The 19,341-nt window shown below is 35.9% G+C and overlaps 2 protein-coding genes across 3 annotated transcripts; both read right to left on the bottom strand.

The window, feature by feature from the left end:
* Positions 1–8,298: 8,298 nt before the first annotated feature.
* Positions 8,299–11,112, bottom strand: LOC107812770 (uncharacterized). The gene is made up of 5 exons (XM_016637942.2): positions 10,708–11,112; positions 10,480–10,567; positions 10,250–10,317; positions 8,824–8,883; positions 8,299–8,718 (listed from the first exon to the last, which is right to left on the bottom strand). The coding sequence occupies exons 1-5, from the start codon at positions 10,813–10,815 to the stop codon at positions 8,533–8,535; spliced, it is 510 nt and encodes a 169-aa protein (XP_016493428.1). The 5' UTR covers positions 10,816–11,112; the 3' UTR covers positions 8,299–8,532.
* A 3,200-nt stretch (positions 11,113–14,312) lies between these two features.
* Positions 14,313–18,859, bottom strand: LOC107812771 (calmodulin-binding protein 60 B-like). 2 transcript variants are annotated; one of them, XM_075217635.1, is made up of 9 exons: positions 18,635–18,859; positions 18,030–18,109; positions 17,873–17,948; positions 17,092–17,132; positions 16,486–16,976; positions 16,071–16,231; positions 15,754–15,957; positions 15,507–15,675; positions 14,313–15,127 (listed from the first exon to the last, which is right to left on the bottom strand). In XM_075217635.1, exons 1-9 carry the CDS (start codon positions 18,635–18,637, stop codon positions 14,664–14,666), a joined length of 1,689 nt encoding a protein of 562 aa, XP_075073736.1. In that variant the 5' UTR covers positions 18,638–18,859; the 3' UTR covers positions 14,313–14,663. The 2 variants fall into 2 exon arrangements, with proteins under 2 accessions (XP_075073736.1, XP_016493429.1); XM_016637943.2 differs by lacking the exon at positions 18,635–18,859 and having other exon boundaries at positions 18,030–18,190.
* Positions 18,860–19,341: the final 482 nt, after the last annotated feature.

Raw genomic sequence — 19,341 nt, 5'->3', positions numbered from 1 at the left:
ACTTGGGTACTCAAGTCTTCATCTTTCGGCACTACTTGATACCTCCCAAGTTGCCTCAAAACCCGATACGGTGCATATGGTTGGATGCTTTTAAGTCCCATCAACAGAAAGTAGGGCCTGGTTGCTGGCATGTATATGATTTCCTCAACAGGCAACCATCCGAGCGTCCACTGGATTTGGTTAGCAGTGAGAGTTCGAAAAAATGACGTCCAAGCTGTGACTCCCTCGGGTAGACTAAACCCTTTGATTCTTGTGTAGAATTTTCCAATACAAGTTTTCTCGGGCGAAACGTAACCCCAGAGCGGGGAGCGGTGGCATAAATGATCGGTCATCCACATTTGCAACAATAGGTTACATCCTTCGAAAAAGTCACCCCTGGCTCGGCAAGCAGTGAGAGCCCGGAAGATGTCAGCCATAATCATAGGCGCCAGAGTACTTTTATCTTGGGTGAGCAAAGTACTGACGACCCCAATTACTTTTAGATCGATGTTTCCGTCTTTCCTTGGGAACACTATAAGACCCAAAAAAGCTATCATAAAAGCTACCAGCCTATGTTCGTCCCACTTTTGTCGGTTACCTCTACTGCATAGTTTGAAGTCTGGTTTATTGAACCCGCCCACGTAGCCGTATCTAGCATATATGAGGTGGAGACTGCAGAAACCTTTGGCAAGATCTGGATGGTGAAATGTTCGGGGTATTTTTAGGAAATCCAAAAACCGGTGTACCGTGACGGCCCTAGGTGCAATCAAGTACTTGAACCTTAACGGAGCTTCATCACCTCCGATGTATCCCGCTATTTCTTCCAATGTCGGGGTGAGCTCAAAGTCTGAGAAATGAAATACATTGTGTGTTGAATCCCAGCAAGTGACCAATGATCTGATAATATCACCCCGAGGCTGAATGTCTAGTAAATCCGGGAGATCTTTCAGATACTTCTTTACTTTGTCTTGGCCCTCCTTGCCTAAGTCATTCCACCATAATCGCAACTCAAAAGGGATCTTGGTCATTATTGAAAAGGGTTTGTTTTGTATCGTGCTCATCCTGCACATTTATTAAGGTGATTATGCCAACGAAAAACTTTCATTAGACTCAAAATATAAAACTATCTATGTTTTCTTTTTTGTAAAATGATGGACTCGGTTTTCGAATGCGGCATTTTAGCACTTCGGGAACGAAGATTTTAAGGCTACGAGGATCAACTGGTCGAAAATCTAAAACAATGACCAAAGATGACCGTTTATGCAATGTCAGCCTTCCGCCGTCCCTTTCGGGAACATTCGGCTGTTTTCTACAACCAAAGCATCACTTGATTTTTTTTTTTTTTTAGAATGGTGACCCGATATTGGGAACATGGCCTCGCAGATCCTCGGGGACGAGGATCCTAAGGCCATTGGGCAACTTGGTCAAAATTTAAAAATGACCAAAATGGTTGTTTATGCAAAGTCAGCCTTCCGGCGTCCCTTTCGGGAACATTTGGCTATTCTCGACAAAACGGCATCACCCGACTCATAAACTAAAATTCCGATATTTTGGCTATTTTCGAAAACGGGGAGGTTGGACCCGATGAGGGTTGCATACGTATTTCGCATCCTGCGAGAATCAAACCGGCGTAGTTCGGGCTTGATCAAGCGTAGAGTAAAACCCCTTTCTGAATACAATCTTTTAAAGAAAAGAAAAAATATTTTTCTGGATTTTTATATTTTATATTTTTTTTATTTTTTTTTAATTTGAAAAGAGATAAAGACTAAAGAAAAATCTTTTTAAGGAAGTATTTGGACTATTAGTCTGAATTTATAAAAGAGATACTACAAAAGAAACAACATTTTTTGAATTTTGAATTTTCCCTTCTTTTTTTTACTTTTAAATAAATATATATATATTTTTTGGATTTTGAAAGTGATTAAAAGGAGTTTTTATTTTATTTTTTATACATGTTTTTTTTCTTAATAAATCAAACTAAAAGACAAATTTTGTTTTCATTTTTTTTTCTTTTAAGAAAATTCCGGCGAGGTTTTGACACTACATGCGCAAAACAAACGGGATGCAGCAGGATGGTCTTTTCATTCCAGGTTGCCTGTCCTAGACGGACCCAACCCCTGTGTTGAGTCCCCTAGGTCAAATGCAACATGATGCAAATAAGCGTTCCTACTAGGGATCCGGCATGAGGTCATGTTATTTTATGTTCAAATCCTGAGTCGGTGTTCTAGACTGTGTACCCGAGCGGACAACTCGAGTCGAGGAGGGGGCAACTTACCGGGAACCAAAAGGCCATCCGGCTTCGTAACTTGTCCGAGCCTCTTTTTCATTTAAGGGTATTTGACACTAACAGAATAGGGAGTCTCAACAAGTAAGCACATCCTCGGAGGTGAAGAGAGAAGGGTTTCGGCACAGTTTATATACAGTTCAGATAATATCAAAGCGGTAAAAGACAACATTTAGCACATAAAGATCAGATAATAAAGCCAATTATAACAATTATTCTAAGCTCGAATTCTTGAACCCTGAACCGGAGGTTCTGGGTTCTTAATTCCCCAGCAGAATCGCCAGAGCTGTCACACCTCCTTTTTGCGCGCCCACCCCGAGGGATAGATGCGCGAGGGAGTTTTTCCAATTTAAGTGACAATATTCGAAATGGGATTATTTATTTAATTCAGAGTCGCCACTTGGGAAAGGTTTAGCTTTTGGTGTCCCAAGTCACCGGTTTATCTTGAATCCCAAATCGAGGAAATTTTTGACTTTTCCAAATGAAGTCTGTGAACCAGAAATTCTAAGTAAGGAATTCTGTTGACCCGAGGGAAGGTATTAGGCACCCTCATATCCCGTGGTTCTAGCACGGTCGCTTAAATTGTTATAATGGCTAAATATCTGATTTGAATACATATTGTGACTTATGTGCTTTTATTAAGTTTAAACCGCTTTTATTATTATCATTTGTTTTTATAGAATTGCAACGTCGTGAAAATGCATCTCGAACCACATCACAATCAATGCACCCGTAGTTGTTAACACATTTCGATTCCGTTGAGATTTGAATTTGGGTCGCATAAATGCGCACCCGAATTTAAGAATGTAATTTAATTAAGTCGCGCCTAAAGAGTCTAATGCGTTATTATCTTTGGGGAAGGCAGCGACATTCACTAAACAGTCCATCCCAACTTCTAAGTATTTACTATGACCAATTATTGAGGGCCCCGCAATTTGCATTTTTTATTTGGCGAGGCTCGTCCCGTTATTTTAGAAGGATATCCTAAAGTGACTACATTTCTATTAATTTCGTTTCTAAAAATAAAGGAAAGTCTTATTTAGTTACGTGCTACAAGCATAACATATCGCATACTAGATTAAGACAAATGTCAACAGAAGGGAATGTTACTTAAAATTTGAAATATAAATAAATATAAAAATCGACAAAATAATATATTCAAAGAAGATTAATTATTCTATAACTAGGTTAGCTTCACATAATTATGTGGATAGACAAATAATTGTTTTCGACTATTCAAAATAAACATCAACCTTGAGTCTTAGTGCTTATTCGAAAGTTTATTAGATCTAAATTTTAACCATCTTGCTAGATTCACGCCTATTAGATTAAAGCTTTTAACCCCGCACCATTGATTCGTACTCCCAAATATGTAAAACCTGCCGATTCTATAAAATTAATAGCCGCTTTATTTAAATGGTGAGCTGATGCTAACATTAATTATTAAACTACACTATTAAACCTATATTAAAACAGGGAATTCAAACAAGAGAGTTGACATTAATGGTTAATCCATTGGCATTAACTAACGTAATATGAAAATTTGCTTGAAATATGCGTTAAAATCAAACTGGATCGGGCCATGGTAAAACAGTTCAAAGATCCAACGGGATACATACAAATTCCTGCTAATATTCTGTGTTATGTTATCATCACCAACCAAACTAAAATGCTAAAACACGTGGACATATGTCTAATTGATCTAGCATTGTACTATTTAACATTCCCAAAATCGAGTTCGAGTACGTTCCAATTCATGCAAAGTAAATACAATTGGGATGAACCTAAACAACCACGAACTACTTTATCATTCATCCTATTACTACATCTTGAGCACAGACATTGGTAAAGCATGTTAACATTTCATTTCTTTGTTTATTTCAATTCAACTTCCAATTCAAGCTTACATCGACCCATAGTTTCAGAAGTGTATACCTGGATGCTGAAATGCAAAAGAAGAAGCAGAAGGTAGAGAAGTCAGCAACAGCAACAAAGAGAAATGGCAGCAGCAAAAATTTGACAGCAGCAACAGTAGGGCAGAATCAAACCCCAGATGGACCACACAGAAATAGTCCAATGAAACAAATACTCAGTACCCAAACAATCACACTCAAGCAGACTCAGTTGGGACTCCGAAATACCAGTGTTAATCAACAGGCAGTAATAGGTGAATCCGACACAATAATGGCACAAAATTTCTGGTTTTTCAAACAGAGAAAGAGGGTGAGGCAAAACAGAATTTCAACTTCAATGAAACAGCCTGGGTTTTTCTTCTCCCTTTTTGATTTTTCATAAATATCTTTTCTGGTTTTTTAGAACTCCCTTCAACTCTCTACTCTCTTTTCCAGTTTTTTTTTTAGCTTTTGTCCCCCCCCCCCCCCCAAACCAGTGGAAAACCTCTCTATTTATCCTAGCATCAACCCATTCAAACAGCCTGTTAAACAAACTCAATTCCCTCCCACGTTCTCCTGTTGTTCTTTCCACTCAAACAGATTAAAATAAAGCCCCCTCCCATGAGATTCCCCTGACAAAAACCTCTTTTCATTATTAAAATGCTTTATTATTTTATTAAACTAAACCAAACATGGGCAGCAGGAATGTATCCTGACAGCACATGCTGTCCAATTATTCTAATTCCCTAACTTCTAACCAAACACATGCTGCCTAGAGTCAAAAGTGAGCATACATGCTATTAAATTGAACTACAATCTGTAATCCTTGCTAACACTAATAGCTATCCAATCCTTAGGTGATTTCTGATTCAAACAAGCACACTAACAAGCAACTATACTCAATTCTTAATTGGATTCAAACAAAGCTTCAGCAGAAAATAAATAACCTGAATCAAATTATTAACATTCAAGGCTAAAACTAATTGACGACATATATTGAATCGACTACACGAATTACAACACATACAATCAACAGCTAATGATCGGAATCAAACAGTATTGAACAGGGGGTTCAGATTGCACTGTCAAACCAAGAAATGACCCTGGGAACTAATCAATCGATCAAAATTTATTTCAATCGATTACTCTGTTAAACACATACACTCATCAACGAATAGCAAAAGAGATTCGACCACATGAGAGGTCCGGGCAAGGACAGAACAATCGACACAAAAATTCAAAACAAATCAACTAAACATTTGGACATATGAACAGACATTTAACTATAACAAAACAACAAAATGAACTGACAAGGAGAAGGGAAACAGAAATACCTTAAAGGCTTGAAAAATCAGAAGGCCTTGTTTCGGATTTGAATCGACATTTCTTGGGGTTGAACGGACTTTAATCGAAGTGTTCTCAAACTGAGAACACTTCGATTAAGGTCCATTATACCTTAATCTTCTGGTTCAAACGAACAAAAATCGGACTTAGGACTTCTAGGGTTCTTAGGGCAGATTTGGGATTCAGGTTGTCTTGGTTGGATTCGGACCAAACCAAGCCTGGTTTGGTCATGAGGGAGGTCAGGGGAGTGCCTGGCATGGATTTGGGGTGGTTTGGCATAGGTTGAGGCCCGACTCGAATCTTCAAATGAAGATTCGAGACGGTGGGGGAAGATTCGAGACCTAAGGTTAGCAGATCTGTGTTCAGGGTGGTTGAGTGGTCCTAGGGTGTTAAGGTGGTGGTCACCGGCGTTGTTGCCGTCGGGTTTACGGTGAAGGGAAAGGGGGGCGGCGCTAGGGTTTCGTGGGGTTTGGGTCTTGTGAGGGAGACGAAGATGAGGGAGGGGTCTGGCTTGGGGGTGCGGGGTGAGAGACGAGGTGTTATATACGGGGGGTGTGTTTTGATCCTGGCCATTGGATCAGTCAAGATCAACGGCCAAGATCCAAGGGTTAATCAAACAGTGTCGTTTGGTTTAGTATTGGAGTCCGGGTTGGTCCGGGTAACGGGTCGGGTATGGGGTTATGGGTGAGTGATCTGGACCGTCAATCTAGTGAGATTAACGGTCCAAATTGAAGGTGACACAACGACGTTGTTTGGACGGTCGTGTGGCCAGCTTAATTGGACCGGGCAAAAGGGGATTCGGACTGGGTTATTTTGGTTTGGGCCTGTTCTTATTTAGTTCAAACTGGCCCAATCCGAAATCCCTTTATTTTTTCTTCTTTAATTTCTAAAAATCCCACATAAATTGTAAAACAAAACTATACAAATATCAAACAACTATCACACACACTAATATTCAATAAAAAATAAAATCACTCAAGGACGACAAATAGAATAACAGCTGCATATTTTATGATTTTCCTTTTAATAACCGAATTATGGTTTAATTACACACGACATATATTTTTTGTATTTTTGTTTGATAAGACTAAATAAGAATGGACAAGACCACAAATAACTACCAAAAATGCCACGTAAATTCCAAAAATCGTACATCAAGACCAATTGTTATTATTTTTTGATTTCTTTTGGAGTGATTGTCGCGTAAACAAAAATCACGTGCTCACAACAACTATAAATACATATAAATACAACTGACATGAAAATCCTTATAAATACAACTATAAGAATACATCAGAATACAACTGACAAATCTGTATTATTAATTTCTATAAGTACAAAAATACATTGAATATCCTTTTTGAACAGAGAACTCAACCGTTGTATACATATAAATACAGAAGAATACATCATAAAATACCTTTTCTTCAAGTGTATCCGAACTTTTACTTGCTTCAACCTCCTTCCCCTTGACAGATGAAGCTGGAGAAATATGTTTTTTCCTCTTTTTCGCATTGGGAAGTCTTGTTTCCTTCAATGATTTCTCGACTTGGGTTTGTTTGAAATTGTCATATCGAGATTTTGTTCTCTTATCTAATGCCAAATTTTTGGCTATACCTGCATCCAATTCCCCTTGAGTGATTTGCAAGGAGAAAGAGAGCCCATCGAAATTGAGAGTTTTAGTGGGTATACCTCTAGTAATCAACTTGCTGTGTGTATTCTCAGACATTGTGAGAATACGTTTGGATACTGTTGATTAGAGAAAATTTGGTGAGTAGAGATGTTGTGAAAAAGCAAAAACATCGAAATTAAAAATAAATTAAATACTTACCACACTAAATATAGAAACAAATGAGTAGAATCTAGAGGAGATTAGGGTTTACGCCGAGATTGGGGGAAGGATGAAGCAGTGGTGTGGGTGAGGAGGTTTCTCTGATTTTGAGCGTGATTTTGAACGTGTGTTTAGAAGTTGTATGAAAAGCGGTAAGTATGAGAGAGAAAAATCGAAGGATGGAGAGAGAAAAATAAAATATAGCGTATTAAGTGGTTAAGTGTAGGATATAACTAAAATTAGAAAATTTGCTATAACACATAAAAGGTATCTATAGGAGGTAATTTATTTAAATGATATTTATTTTAAATAAATAGGGGATTAATCTTTGCTATAGAAGGTAAAAATTCCATTAAAGAATGACAAAGGGGTTAATGAATTATTCGCGGCTAATGGTTTATAATAAGTATTCCACTTTTCGATTATGCAATGCATCTTAATTCTTACCGTGGTATTTGCTAAAGTTCATTCAGATTTTTAACCTTTTTGAGTGAATAATATTGGAAAGTTGATCACATCCCAATCGGATGTTACTAATCATATTTAAGATGAAACTTGAAATTACAAGAGATCGTTTGGTATGAGGCATAAGAAGGTATAATGGTAATATAAAAATTTAATATCACCTTACTACTCTGTTTGTTTAACAAATAAGATATAAATTATTTCGGTATTAATTTTTACACTGAGATAACCTTTACCTTATAGAAGGTGAAGTAATTAACATCAGTATAACTTATACCTTTTTAGAAATTATGCAATTATCATTCTTAATACAACATACCAAACAATGAATAAACAACAATTCCAATATAACTTATCCCAATATAACTTATATCGGTATAAATCATATTCCAACAAAACCAAACGACCCCTAAAAAGGTTAATCACAACTCACAAGGTAAAGGAACCACTCACCACAAATTTAATGCGATGCGACGATATTTTGGAGGAAGCACCAAAAGATATTTAACCAAAGAGAAGCTTTAATTACGCAATTCAACAGCCCCCTGATTTGGATACACTTTTTCAAAGTTGGGGAGCCACCAAACAACTTTTTGACTTGCCAAATCTACCCTCAATAAACTAGTTAAATTCCTTCCTGATTCGTGTAATCCAGACTAAATCAAACACCAAAAGGGTTGTACAGGTAATTCAATGAGGGGCTGGGTAGGGACCACTTCACTATTGTTTGATAAAAATTAACAGTGATAAGAGGTGGCATTGGCATTGGCATTAGTGGTGTTGCGTTTTGGAGCAGCTCTTATGTTGGAACCTGAATCACGTGCCCTCTTCTTCACCGTTGGATTTTCATCATTCATCATCTTTGCTAAATCTCCACCGAACATTTCGACGAACGTCCTCTGCAAATCCTCCATACTCTCCTCCTTTCCAATTAATTCAAAGGAAGAAAACAACAGAATAAATACAATATTTCAGAGGGCATCATAGGCTTAAGAGATGCATGTATGAGTAACTCATTAATCTCTTACCGCCGCCCCAACATTTTGATCCATTCTGTTCATCAAATCGTGCAGGAAATCACCCATTCCCTGCATACAGTTTCACCAAATCTTAGGGGGTAAATTTATGATCACCCTAAAGTAATGGCGGGATGACAAGGTAAAATGTATAATGTAAAATGACTTGCTTCTTCGTTGTCCCGCAATTTTACATTATTTGGACTTCTCCTCCTTCCATCCCATTTTAGTAACGGCATTAAACTAAACATTAAATTTTGAGAATAAAAAAACTTTTTACCATAAAGTATAAAATTTATAATACTTTTACTACATAGATTATATATATGATATGATAACAATTAAATAAGACGTAGAGGAGTTCCATTTGTCACTTTCTTTTGTTCTTTCTCCTAATAAAAACTATTCCTTCTATTCCAATTAATGTGTCACTTTTCATTTTTTTCAGATTCAAGCTTCTTAATCTTGACAACATATCTAGACATAGTAGCTTTTAAGTTTTTTGAAACAAAATTTATATACTTGAGAACAACATACAAAGTATTGTAAGTCACAATTCCTAATAATTCAAATATTTAAAAAATCATAACAAAAGATTACAATCAAAGAATAATTTGTTCAGAGTCTCAAATTAAAATATCTTCACATAAATTGAGGCAAAAGGAGTAATTTTTTTGAATTTATTTTTTATTACATGGAGGTCTAACAACTTATATCACCAACTATAAAGGAAATTATAAAATTATAGCATTCAAACACAGAAATATGTCTGTCTAAAGACGGACTAAAAGAGAAAAAGTGTTACTCTTGCATAAAATTGACAGAAAGGGGTAGAATAATGTAGCTTTTTGGCCCTGCCTCTACCAGGCCAAAAGTAAATTAAAAAAAAAAAAACTTAAAAAGTGAAAATTGTTTGTCCAAGCTTTTAAAAGAAAAAAGTATTTTTGAGTTTAAAAAAAAAAAGAATCAATTTTTGAAAAACAAAAGAAGTAACTTTTCTCCCAAAATATTTTTTTTAAAAAAAAATATACTTACTTTTTAAAAGCTTGACGAAACACTAGTTATTACTTTTTAAAAGCTTGACGAAACACTAGTTATTGCTCAGATTTTTCAAATTAATTACGTACATGTAAAAACTTCTGAGAAGCTTGCCAGCGGGCGGTAGAAATCCTCAAACTGAATAGTAATTGACATGACACAGCAGATAAACTCCTAATTTTATACTATTTCGGATCCTAATATTATACACTAAATAATCATTTTAAACAAAATATTACTATTCAATAAATAATACAATTTCGAATATGATATCATGAGCACCAGGCCGCAATTGTGGAACTAGTAAAAATTCGTAGTGGCAATATCAGAAACGCGAGGAAAAAAACCCTGCGACTTTCTTAATGATTATTACTTGGGAAAAAAGATCAAAATTACGTACTTCGTCTTCCTCAAGCAGATCAAGGAAACCGGCGTCGTACATTGACCTCTTGTCTTCATCGGAGAGAACTGCCAACACGAATAACGGAGAACTAACGACCGTCAATATCCTTCAAAAGACGGACATTTTATTTTTCAACAAGCTAAAATAACTACGAACGTCCGTCAACGGATTCCATCAAAAGACACTACTGCTTTTATATCATTGTAAATAAATTAATCAATTGTAACCTGAGTAAGCCTCTTGGATTTTCTGAAACCGGCGTTTCGCTTCTGCCGCTACCGACGGATTCTTTGCCCACCTATCCGGGTGCCATTTCTTCACCCAAAAATCACACGCATGTTAGTACTATACTCGCATATGCACTTACACATAGTACTCACTGTCTATTTGTACAAAGGTTTAACTTTTTATTCAATTCCGAGTTAATTGAAGAAAATAAATACTCTGCGTCATACCAGAGCTAGCTTCCGATAAGCTGAGCGAATGTCGGAGCAGGAGGCATTCTTACGAATCCCAAGCACTGAATAGTAACAAGATCCGGCGGATCCTCCTTCTCGATCCATACCCGTTTTTGGTTGTCTCTAACTCAGAGCCAAATTCCCAAAAATTGATGCCAAAACAGAGATTGTACCTAAACTGACAGGTACACGCATCCAAGTTATAAATTCTGTTAAACCATAGGTAAATACGGTTACGAAAATTTGAGAAATTAAAGAGGGAAAAAGGGGAAGATATTGAAGAGGAAAAAGATGGAGGCAGAAACGTAATGTGTAACGTGGAAGAGATGATTTGTAAGATTTGTGTTTAAGAGGGGAAGGGAAGATGAAAATATCTGGCAAGAGAAAAGATTTGTGATGCCAGAAGGAACGTTCGAGAATTTCAGATTTTCCAAACGGAGAAGATATTTTTTGGGTGAGTTTTGGATTTGGGCTTGAAGGATGGTGGAATTTACGAAACGTGCCACTGGATCCGATAAAGTCGTTGTCGGTTCCCGGGTCATGATGTAATGTGTCACCTTCACGGTTTCGGGTTGTCTTCAAATAGAGCGGGAATGGTCACATGATGTTTTTTTTCGGCTGAAGTTCATGATGTAATTCAGATAGGGGTTATTTTTGTTCCATCTACCTTTTAGAAAATAAATAATTGTTTCTTTTTTTTTGTTTATTTATAATTATGCTTTTTAATTCTAAACTCATAGTTAAACTATTTGTTCATTTAATAGGCATATGGCTCCCCAACTCAAAAGTTTTCTGTCCACCATTTATCCTAGATAAGCAAATGGGGTTACATTTAATTTTAAATCTAAATAATTCAATATTTGCAGAATACAAATTCACAACATATAGAGTTGTCGTTACGATCTACTACTATATGTTTAAGAGATATGTATTCTCCTTTAATATATAGTTGTCACGGTTAAATACATTAATTTGATATAAATAATGAGGGCGATTAAGTGTTTTCCAAAGAGATACTTGCATTTCCGGTAACATGAACATCATGAGTTGTGTTAGCTCAAATCTAAAATGTTGATGGGTTTTCTTTCACATTGTTCTGAATCTATTAATTAAAGGCAAAAAATCTCAAAACGCTCTTAAACTTGATATTGATTATTAGTTTCCTCCCTAAATCATACCTAATCTTAATTACCATCCTACAGTTGAATTAATAAATTTAAATACACCCTCGATCTCATACACCTTAGTTTAAGTTTATACACATGGCCTTGTTGGACATTTTATCCGGTGCTCCATGTAGGCTAAATAATAGGATTTTATATTACCTATACTAAAATTTAATAAAAAGAAATAAAATAAAATAAAATAAAAGCGGATTAAAACCTAAGAACTTAATAGCTTGTTTGGATGGTTGTTATGTATTATTTCATATGTATCGTATGTATCATTTTAAAGTATACAATATTTGGATAGATTGTATTGTTTGTCATAGTTTTATAATGTCATGCACCAACAATACGAAGAATAAACTTGCAATATTATATTAAAAGAAAAGGTAAGTTACGAGGTAGAATTATTATATAAGGTAAAGGATAAAATAAGATTATTTAATAATAAAGGCAATATGAGAAAAAAAAGTAACCATGTGACTACACCAAATCGATCGTTTCATAAAGTGACACTTTTTATCGCTACATAACGATGAATTTGATGATACGATACAATTAAATTTAAGTAACAATCAAAATAGATAATGTATTTAAAGCAACAATACGATATAATACAACAAGTAACGACTATCCAAACAAGTTGTAAAGATAGCTAAATTAAATCATTTTGCAATTAAAGAAGAAAAAACAGAATTATAGGGGAAAAGAATACTAGTTGTGCTTTAATGGAGGAAGTTATAAAGAGCCATGGGAAAGATGGAAAAAACAAAGGAAAATATTAATTAGGGGGCTTTTTTCACTATTTTTTAGCACTATTTTTTAGTATTAATGAGACATCTATATATACCATTTGCTATATTATGGATTATAGATACTTTTTCTGTGGTTATATGATGTATTTGATGTATTTAAGCTATTGTATTCATGAATATAGTAGCAAAAATAGGCGTGAATCAGGGAAGTCCAGCTAATCAGTTGTTGTATTCGAGTATATTCTCCTGTATTCATGGCGTGAAACATGAGATTACAGCTGAACATATTACTGTATTCGACTGTATTCACGGCGTGAAACAGGGGATTACATTGTTTTTAAACGGAAAGTGTATCAATTAAATAATAGACTACTAATATAATTCAACAAACTCAATTATAGCACATAAAATTTGTATTTCCGGTTATAAAAAAGATTCTCAACTGGAAAAAAAAACCCAAAATATAGCAATCTTCAGAGAAATTATATAATACATCTGAATACATAAATTATATTAATTGAAAAAACATATGAATACATAGAATACAACAGGATACATTGAAATACAATGAAAAAAAGATAGTGAATACAATGAAATACACGGAATACAACAAGATACATTGAATTACAATGAAAAAAAGACAATGAATACAATGAAATACATGAAAATACATTGAAATATATTAACAGAAAATCAAGTTGCTCAGCCCCAAACTCCGTCGTCTTTGCTCAACAACAAACCTAATTTCCGCCTTGTAGCCAAATAGTCCTTCCATCTTCAATGATCTTGCACGCTCAAACCTGGAGGAAGTGGCTGCTTCAAATATATATACCTCCACAAGTCTAAGAGATAAAGTCCTAAATCAGGCAACCATAAAATATGTGATCTTTGGCTCCGATCTTCTTCATCCCTTCCATCATGGTGGAGGCGAGCTTGTTTGTCCCGGTCCCTGTTATCTTTTTTTGCAGATTCAATTTGTAATTACCATCCTTTCCTTTTAGCTTTGAGTTGTGTTGCTCGATATCTCTCTTACAATGATCTCTAAATACTTAGCGGAAAAAAATGATGGTTTGCGCTTGTTTTGTGTGGGTTAGGGTTTGTTGTCGTTGTGCGTTAGAAGGAGGAGGAGAGCTTAAATTTTAATGGGATGGGGGAAGAGAATGCGATGTATCAAAGTAGAGAGAGAAAGAAAATCGTGTAACTGATTAACGTATTTAGTGGCTTAGGGCTATGAGGTAACCAAAATTAAATATTTTGCTATAAACCTTAAAAGGTATCTATAGAATATAATTTTTTTAAATGTTATTTATTTAAAATAAATAAGATGTTAACCTTTGCTATAGGATGTAAAAATTCCTTAATTCCTTTTTTATACACCCTCCCGCGCCAAAGGCTGCCTGAGGCCACTTGCTACGCCATGTGGTAGACCAAGGGTTTATTTTAATTCACTTATTCAAGTGTAGAGATAATTAGGACTAGGCATAGTTTGGGGAGAAAATTAATAATCGGCGCTTTCAGGGTTGTCTTAAGATATTCTGCCTTAATAAAATAAATCTCTGAATACGCCCTTTGATTGTTAAGACATTCAAAGAAGACGAAGGAAAATTGTTTTCATCTTTCATGAGCTTCATTCTTTGATTACTAGAAATCTATGAATAACTTTCTGAAGAAATGTTTCACAGGCAAATAATTCAAATATTGACACAACATCTAATTATTATAATCTCATATTACTTCTTACATAAGCACCAGTTATAACATCTGATGCAGAAACACACAAGAAGACTACTATTTACCACTAAACTCCTCGAAGGACGATGGCATTTGGGGTAGCATAACATTTGAATGCTTGCTATTGTTTCTGCAAGCAAATTTATCCTACATGCACCTTCATCCTGACAAAACCCTTACTATATGTACAATTTACTCTCTTATTCTAGATGCTATATGCTATATGCAATTCATATCGAAAGATACCGAAAGGTTCAAAGAGTAGGAGGTGAAGTTTGCTGGTCAAAATCTCCAACAAACTTCAGATATCTACATGTAAAAGCCTTTCCATCTTCACACATTTTCGCTTAACCAATGTTTTCCATTTCAGGACAGCACGGATTGTGCACCATATAGCTCTGGGATTTCCACCTCTTGCTATATGAAAGCCTAAATCAGGAGAAACTGGCTGAATGCTTGAACTCGCGAACAATCCGTTCCCTGGCAACACTGGTGTTCCAAGCTGATAATTGTTGTTGGGAGGTAGAAAATCAGTCATCCCTAGTGACTTAATTGAACCACTAGAACCCCAGTCGTAGTCACCAGGGTAGATACTGCAGCAGGGATCACTGATCAAGAAACTGCTTGCCAAGGTCGAATTAAATGCTTGCATTCCATGAAAGCTTTCAGGCGTGGACACTGCAGTTGCACTATCTTGTTGCACTGTGTAAGCTAGTGATGGTGAAATTGTGGCACAGACAGAGTTGCTCTGTAACTCCACTCGACCTGCAGAACACATTTTCTTAGTCATACCATCATTTCTCAGGCTAGAAAGAGGAATGACAACGAAGTTTGGTTCAAAAGCCATTCCATCACTGGATCTCAAGACCTGAGTATAACCGCAAAGAGGGCCAGGTAAGCAAATGCAGGTATTTTAGTCTTTTCTCTTTAGATGATTAAAACATTGAAAGAGGTTTATTATTGGCTCCAAAGTCCAAACAATGACAATGTTTTCAGGAATACAACTTAATGCTTATCTGAAACATACTTCTGCCAACCCCCCCCCCCCCCAAATTAAAATAAAATAGAAAGGCAATAGAAAAGGGAAAGTAAAGGGTAAACTAAGCGGATTATGACCGAAGAAAGGTGATTTGATGGTTCGTACCTTGTTCAACTCGGTAGTTCATATTCTGCTGGCTTGAACTAGGAATATGACAAAAGCCAATTTGCAGATTTGATGCTAGGACTGCTTGGCCTATCAGAGAGGGGTCCTCAAGGACAATGAGATGATTCAAATTTTTGTAAGCACGACGCTTAGAGTCTTCCACCATCCGCTGGCAGTTACAAGAAATACTATCAGCTTCTGAACTCTTACATTCAAGAACCAAATAATATCTAAGTGGGATACACACCTTCTGAAATACATCTAGTTTGTCCAAGGACTGGCAATTTTGTCCATCAAGAATTGCTCCTACAAGCTTATAGATGCAGTTGAACAGAAGTACAATACTTTCTCCAGCGTTATATATGTACCACTCACTGTTGTCTAACACACAAGTGTTCGCATGTTCTGTGATTTTCTCCCATGTGTTGTTTGTCGTCCCACAAGCCAGAACCTACAGGTATCACGAATAAGGTTAGATGAAACCACAAACCACTACTTTGTTAATAAAAAATTTTGACTTTAAGACCAAAGACAGATTCTAAATTTTATTAAGGATGACCTTACCTCGCGTAATAGAGATGGATCCGTGACATACAGCCGTAGGAAGTCTTTCACACAGGATATTCCTTTCTGACTCAACCGTTTGTGAGATGCACCAGCTTTTGCAATCTTTTCCAACCGCCATATTTCATCACCCAAAGCGGGAGGGTAATGCTTCTTGTTAGCTAAACCAAAGGAATAACAAAATAAAATAATATCAGTACGAAAGGTGACATTAAAATAACAGGACAAAGCCTGGAAAGCAATAATAAAATCAAATCTCAACGAAATGGTTATTCTAATCCACTTGAGACAAGTAGAAGTGGATAACATAGCAAAGCTTACACAAATTTCTACCCAACAGTCCTCTTTCCTACATTGCAGGAAGTTATCAACTGGTTACTAGGAATAGGGCAGGTAATGCAGAAAAGGAACTTACCCTCCCCACGATGATCTTTCACCGTAAAGGGCTCGCTAACTCCTTCTCTGACCCTCAGTTCACCAGAACGGTTAATCAATTTCAGTCCCAACCTGAAGGTCCTGCTCTTTATCCAGCTTGAATTGTCAGTGAAGCTGATATCACCGAGATGCCCCACACCGTCCCTTAGCTGAATAATTAAATCTCCCGTCAATAGTGGACGTTTTCCTTCTCTCTCACGAACAACTTTTCTGCTGAACTCTTCCTCAGTCCAGTCTTCTCGATCATTGGGATTAAATTCCCCATTAAGCACAACCACGCTAACCTTTACCGAAGATATGGGCCCAGATGTTATTCTCTGGTTGGAATTAGCATCATGCAAGACAACTTTAATGGGCCTATTGTCCACATTTTCTACTTTACTACCGGTGAAAAGGGTAGAAGGAAGTGTATCCTCAAAATGTAGCTGAATAGCCCTGGATTGAGTAGTCTCCTCCTCATTAAGTGAGGATCTGCAACAAACAAAGAAAATAATGTCAAATCATTTTTAACGACATAAACATCAGCATGGCAGACGAAAAGTCACCAGGATCATCAACAGCCATTTGGTTAAAGGAAAGAACTAACCTCAGGGTTGATTGAAGTGTTCTCTCAATCTCTTCACGCACCTATCACCGTTTAAGAAAACAAATGATGATAAATACAGAAACTTTTAACATAAGACAAATCAAAATCAAAAAAATCAAATAAAACAAAGTACTGCTTCTCTCTTTTGACAATAACTAATTTTAGCTTCCATATAGCAACAAAATTTCAAAATTACTCCAATTGGGAATTGAACAGAAATATTTCAAGCTTTTGCCTTGTGAATGACATTTTCACTGGCACTCATATACCTGCAGAATTACATACATGAACTAGTCTTGTCTGATAGCTGAACAAGCACTGAATCATATCACTAATAACATGAATCGATAACAATCATATAACGAAGAACAAGACACAATCAGATAAAAGGGAAGAACAAGAAGTTGGAGAAATAAACAGTGAAAATAGGAATCTTCTGAGATACATACTGCAGATATTCAGTGGCTGGTAAAAAGGATTAAATAAAGGTAAAGAACACTTTGGGTAGCAATAAAACTGAAAAAAAAACTTGTAACTTGTCCAAATGCAGGCAAAACTTACAGAAACATAAATGCTACTTGATCAACAAATGTGAAGAGATCTTGTCAAGGAATTCCAGGCTTTAACCTGATAATTCACTAACCAAATAAATCTTCCAATCAAAAAAGGGCTTGAGAAGTTGCAAAATTTAAAGAGTGACGTCCCTCTGCACCTCCACAAAGACTAAATGTATTTATTCAGCAAATAAAAAGATAACATTTTCTTGAGCATAGAATCATACCCATTTTCGGATTGAGGGCTCCAGCCTTAGTGCAAGTTCTTGTGGAGAAGAATAACTCCTTAACCCTGTAAAAAGCCTGTGAAAAAATGCCATTCAGAACAACGGAATCCAAATTCACAAAAAAACAGCTGAAAGACAGAAATTTTAAGCTACATACGCGTTACAAGGATGTTGGCACTTAGATTCCCGAGCTGAAAACTCAGAGCCGTCATCACTATCCCGATTGATATTCCTTTTCTGTACCATCAAAGTTCAATTAAGGAGTGAGCAAATTACAATTAATAATGAAATAGTCCTGCTCAATATGGATAACAGGTAACGTACAACTGCCAATTACAAATGTCTTATATAGAAACTAATGACCCCATTTGGCAGGAAACTGTGTAGGAAGCTTCAGTTATATCCAATTAATTTAATATGCTAATCACAAGAGTCAGACACGAATGGTGTGGTTCTTTTATGCATTAACACAAAACACACTGTGTGCTATGTGGTATGCTGTGCTGTGGGGTGTGTGTGTGTGCGCGTGTAGTTCTCCACAATTATATTATTCAAACTGGAAGACTTCTTTAAGTCAATGTCGTCATTGCATAACACGAAGACAATGTGGGTGGGTGTTCTTGAATAAATTATTGTTGCTTTTTTCTGATTAATCAAGGTTGCAACTTGGAATAAAGGTTACATCAATGGGGTTTTCAAGATTTGAAGAAGAAAAATCCAAGAAAATAACCGAAATTAGTAGTATTATTATCAACCACCTACCATTCAGAAAAATACAGGGAAAGTGCACATAGCAGAAAATGAGGAATCACAATCAACCCAAATTATGTGGAAGTGCGGCAAGACATAAACTTAATGCAACGCGTATCTGCTGATTAGACTGATAAAGAATTCGGGTCTGTTTTGGTCGCAACTCGCGACAAGTCACAATCAACTGTTTTTGTCGTCCATTTTCTTAATAGGAATAAACTCATTTTTTTTAAATCTATTTTTGTCGGAAAGAATGTGTTTTTGGTAATTACGAGAAAAGATACTGGGAAATAGATTTTTCTTTTCTTTTCTTTTTTTCTTTTTAAAAAAAAAGCAAAAAAAAAAAAAAAAGGTTTAGGTCATTTTCCTATATGGAGGATTTATATACTTCCTCAATAATTTTTTGTAACCCCTTCAAAATTAAACAGAAAAGAGGTATAGTAGTATCATTTTGAGTTCGAAACTCATAATTCTCACAATTAAAGTAGAGGATGTTAATTTATAGCCTGTCTGGCCAATTTTTTTTTTCTTTTGTTAAAAGTGTTTTTTTTCCAAATCAGGTCTATTTGGTCTAATACTAATTACGGCTTAAATTAAGTAGTCAAACAGGCTATTAGTTATAATTACTACTTTAAAATGACACTTATGCAGTTTTACTACTTCTACATAGTTAAGAAAAAAAAAAGATATGAAGCGAATGTGCATTTCCCTCACACAAA

This window comes from Nicotiana tabacum, chromosome 7 (genome assembly GCF_000715075.1).
Source record: "Nicotiana tabacum cultivar K326 chromosome 7, ASM71507v2, whole genome shotgun sequence".
Classification (NCBI taxonomy): Eukaryota; Viridiplantae; Streptophyta; class Magnoliopsida; order Solanales; family Solanaceae; genus Nicotiana; species Nicotiana tabacum.
The sequence above is the reverse complement of the archived record's forward strand: the minus strand, read 5'-3'. Positions and strand labels throughout refer to the sequence as shown.

Bases quoted from the DNA above. Each gene is read 5' to 3' on its own strand.
- LOC107812770 (XM_016637942.2), bottom strand. From the start codon at position 10,815: ATGGATCGAGAAGGAGGATCCGCCGGATCTTGTTACTATTCAGTGCTT. The intron at 10,568-10,707 runs GTATGACGCAGA...TTTTGGGTGAAG, and splicing joins CTTATCGGAAGCTAGCTCTG to AAATGGCACCCGGATAGGTG. The intron at 8,719-8,823 runs GTAAGAGATTAA...TTAATTGGAAAG, and splicing joins ATCAAAATGTTGGGGCGGCG to GAGGAGAGTATGGAGGATTT.
- LOC107812771 (XM_016637943.2), bottom strand. From the start codon at position 18,118: ATGGTACAGAAAAGGAATATCAATCGGGATAGTGATGACGGCTCTGAG. The intron at 17,133-17,872 runs GTATGATTCTAT...AAACGGTGATAG, and splicing joins AGCCCTCAATCCGAAAATGG to GTGCGTGAAGAGATTGAGAG. The intron at 15,676-15,753 runs GTGTGTATCCCA...TGTAACTGCCAG, and splicing joins AACTAGATGTATTTCAGAAG to CGGATGGTGGAAGACTCTAA.